Raw genomic sequence first — 3,088 nt, 5'->3', positions numbered from 1 at the left:
GACTTTAACCCCAAGTCTGTGTTTATTGAAATTCCAGTGACCAAACATGACCAGCAAGATAGACCATGCTTGACACTGTTGTGATGACAACATTTTGATCCAATACATTTTCAAATGATACATAAAAATACATGAAGATGCATGCGCTTGGTTGATCTTGTTTAGCTTGTTGAGCTGTTGGAATGTTCAGGTTAAATTCCTGATTCTCCCTGAGGCGGTCGAAGCGGAGGAGAGGAAGAAGAAATGGAGCGACAGAGAGTTTTGTAATATGCTGTTGTTTCCTCCTTGTGTCCGCTGTGTTCTGTCCCAGCCATGGATGGCGTACTGGAGGGAGCCGCTCTCCTTTGTGTGTGTAAACTGGCCTGCAGTCTCCTCTGCCTCCCCGCGGTCTCAGCCTGTCGCAGCCCTATGAGCTTCTGCTGTTGTTGTCTGCTCATCTTCACCGACATTGCTGTCACCAGTAGGTCCCCTAAACGTTTCACATAACTCTCGGTGTTTTCTGTTCTGTGCGTCAGTAGTACCAACCGCCGTGACTCACTCACTCACTCACCAAGTCACTAACTCATCCTCGTGTCTTCTACCTTGTTGTGGTTTACTTGATTGTTTGTTTCCTTCTCTCCTAGTCTTCCTGGTCGTCCTCTGGATTTCCAAGCCCTGGCTTCCTCCGCTGGTCGTGTCTGCTGATGTCATCGCCCTGCGCTTCCTGCTCTTCCTCAGCCACACCTACGGAGCGGTGCTGGGGTTCACCATCACTCTGGTGGCTGTGGAGACGGTGATGAGGTTATACTTTCCCAAACGGTTTCGTGGATTGGGGCTGGAGGGGGAGGAAGACGAGGAAGAGGGGGGTGAAATCCCAGTGGGACAGAAGGATGCTACCTGTCTGGGCTGTGTGGCAGTGAAGGACCAGGACCTGACCCATCTCCCTGACTTTCTCTGCTGTCTGCTGGTGTGGGTTCTGTCTGGCCTCCATGGGTCCCTGTGGAGCAAGACGTCGGAGGAGCTGTTGGCTGAGGTCTGCATCCAGACCACCGGCTCCCTCCCCCTGTGCCTCCCCAGCCTGTTCACCTCCCTGTCTGGGCCGAGGGAGCCCTGCTGGTGTGTGGTGGTCCTGGGTCTCCTCATCGTCCTCATGGTGGTCCAGGGCCTGATGCTGAAAGTCAAGCAAACTACCCTGGTCGACCAGCCTACAGTCCCGCCACAGGAGAGCTGCAGCGCTGACATGCAGAAGTTTGACCAAACACCAGTCCAACCTCCATCGTCCAAGGCTGTGGACCCTGGGCTGTTGACACTCACGTCAGCCGCCGAGTTTTTTGTTGACTCAGGAAAAACACAGAGCAGGTGCTGCGCTCCCAGCGTCAATGAAAGGAACCCGGCGCAGCTGTCTCAGTGTCACCATGGAAACTCTGCCACCTCCTTTCGCCTGGAGTGTTTGCCTTCAGACGGGGGACAGGAAGCTGGCAACGCAGGCATGCCTCCTCCAGCCGTTGTGGAGGAACGCACACACCTGGACACAGACGGTTCCTCGTTACACGAAGCAGCTAGCCAGCGTGGGGGGCAGGGCGAGTTCTTTCCCTCCCCCAGGGCAAGGTTAATGACAGGGCTGGTGTGTTTGTTCTCTCTCGGCGTGCTGCCTCTCAGCCTCAGCGTTAACATCCTGCTGGTCTACAGCGTCGAGGCCATGCTGGAGTGGAGTGCACGCCCTCTGCTGACCGCGCCAGGCGGCACGGACACCCCACTGACCGAGGTGTCTCACTCCACGTAGCCCTGACCCTGGTCAGGGTGAAACCATGGCCAGGGCAGGGCCGTGGTTGCGCCAGACATTCCAAACTCTTTGAGGCCATGTTGCAAGAACAGTTTGTTGTCTTCTGGGCTCCTGCTCCTAAACTGTGTGTTGGGACTTGACTGTGTGAGGAGAGGTGGATGGAGGAAGGGAGGGAAGGAGGGTAGATTTAAGCCCTGAGCAATGGATCATCAGATTATTATTGCATGTACACAGACAGCTGGTCTACCTGTCAATAGTAGTTAAATAGACAGCAAACGACTCACTCCTCAGGCTTGTTCTGGTGTGCACAGTAATCTTTCCAAAGCTGCTGAAATGTGCTGAGAATGCAGGTTGAGACGCGTCACTGAGGGACACTGTAACCGTAATGAAATACATTGAAAAAATACTGCCATCACCTCTTGACACTATGATTTGTTTTTATTTGAGCTAATAATAAAGTCTGTATTTTCTTATGACTGAAGTACACACAATTACTGAAAGGGGAATTCTGTTCCTGCCCCATGTGGTTATTGATGCGATACAACACCAGAGGGCACTGTGCCTCAACACGAGCCTCGGGCAACACACGTCCACCTGTAATGAGACTCCTGTGCACTCCTGTGGTGGAGGAATGACAGGCTACACATTCCATACATCTGAAACAGGAGACAGATAAAGGGAATGCAGTTCACGTCTGAATCCAGTTTAGACTCTGAGACGGCCTGAAGGCGAACGCTAGCTTGGCTGAGTCAACTCACAGCACACAGACAGGCCGACAGGCTGGATCACCACCTCCACCACAAAAGTATTCAGACCTGTACAGACATATTCAACCGCATCAGAACGTGCAAGACGACCAAGAGTGCAGAGGAGACTGATGGTAACAGATGGAAATCAGTTGCACAGGCGTCATGACTGTGTGGAAGGCTGTGTGCTTACCGTCCTCAGAGGACTGAGGAGAGATGCCATGGGTCCTGCTCTAAAATAGATTGTTTTTATCATGTATGGTTTATCATGTATATGGTTCGTGCGTCAAGTGAGATGTGGTTATAGAAGGGGAACCACTGAAAGAGATCTGATGTGTGTCAGAACTGTTGAGAAGCTGCAGTCAGTGTTTGTGAATCAATGATCATGTATTCCTTTTAGCAGGTGCTTTTACACAAAGCAGGGATTTGAACCTGCAACCTCTTCAGATACAGTCATATGCTCTGCCACTGATCTAAACCCATACCCCGTATGTGTGTGGTTGTGTGTGTGTGTGTGTACAAACACAAGCACCAGGAGGACACAAGGAACAGAAGGTATGATGCAAGATGAAGGAAATGT

The 3,088-nt window shown here is 51.7% G+C and overlaps 1 protein-coding gene across 1 annotated transcript; it reads left to right on the top strand.

Moving 5' to 3' along the window:
* Positions 1-339: 339 nt before the first annotated feature.
* Positions 340-2,219, top strand: si:ch211-193i15.1 (uncharacterized). Its single transcript, XM_067237734.1, has 2 exons — positions 340-460; positions 624-2,219. The coding sequence occupies exons 1-2, from the start codon at positions 409-411 to the stop codon at positions 1,760-1,762; spliced, it is 1,191 nt and encodes a 396-aa protein (XP_067093835.1). The 5' UTR covers positions 340-408; the 3' UTR covers positions 1,763-2,219.
* The last annotated feature ends 869 nt before the right edge of the window (positions 2,220-3,088 follow it).

This window comes from Osmerus mordax, chromosome 1 (assembly GCF_038355195.1).
Source record: "Osmerus mordax isolate fOsmMor3 chromosome 1, fOsmMor3.pri, whole genome shotgun sequence".
Classification (NCBI taxonomy): Eukaryota; Metazoa; Chordata; class Actinopteri; order Osmeriformes; family Osmeridae; genus Osmerus; species Osmerus mordax.
The sequence above is the reverse complement of the archived record's forward strand: the minus strand, read 5'-3'. Positions and strand labels throughout refer to the sequence as shown.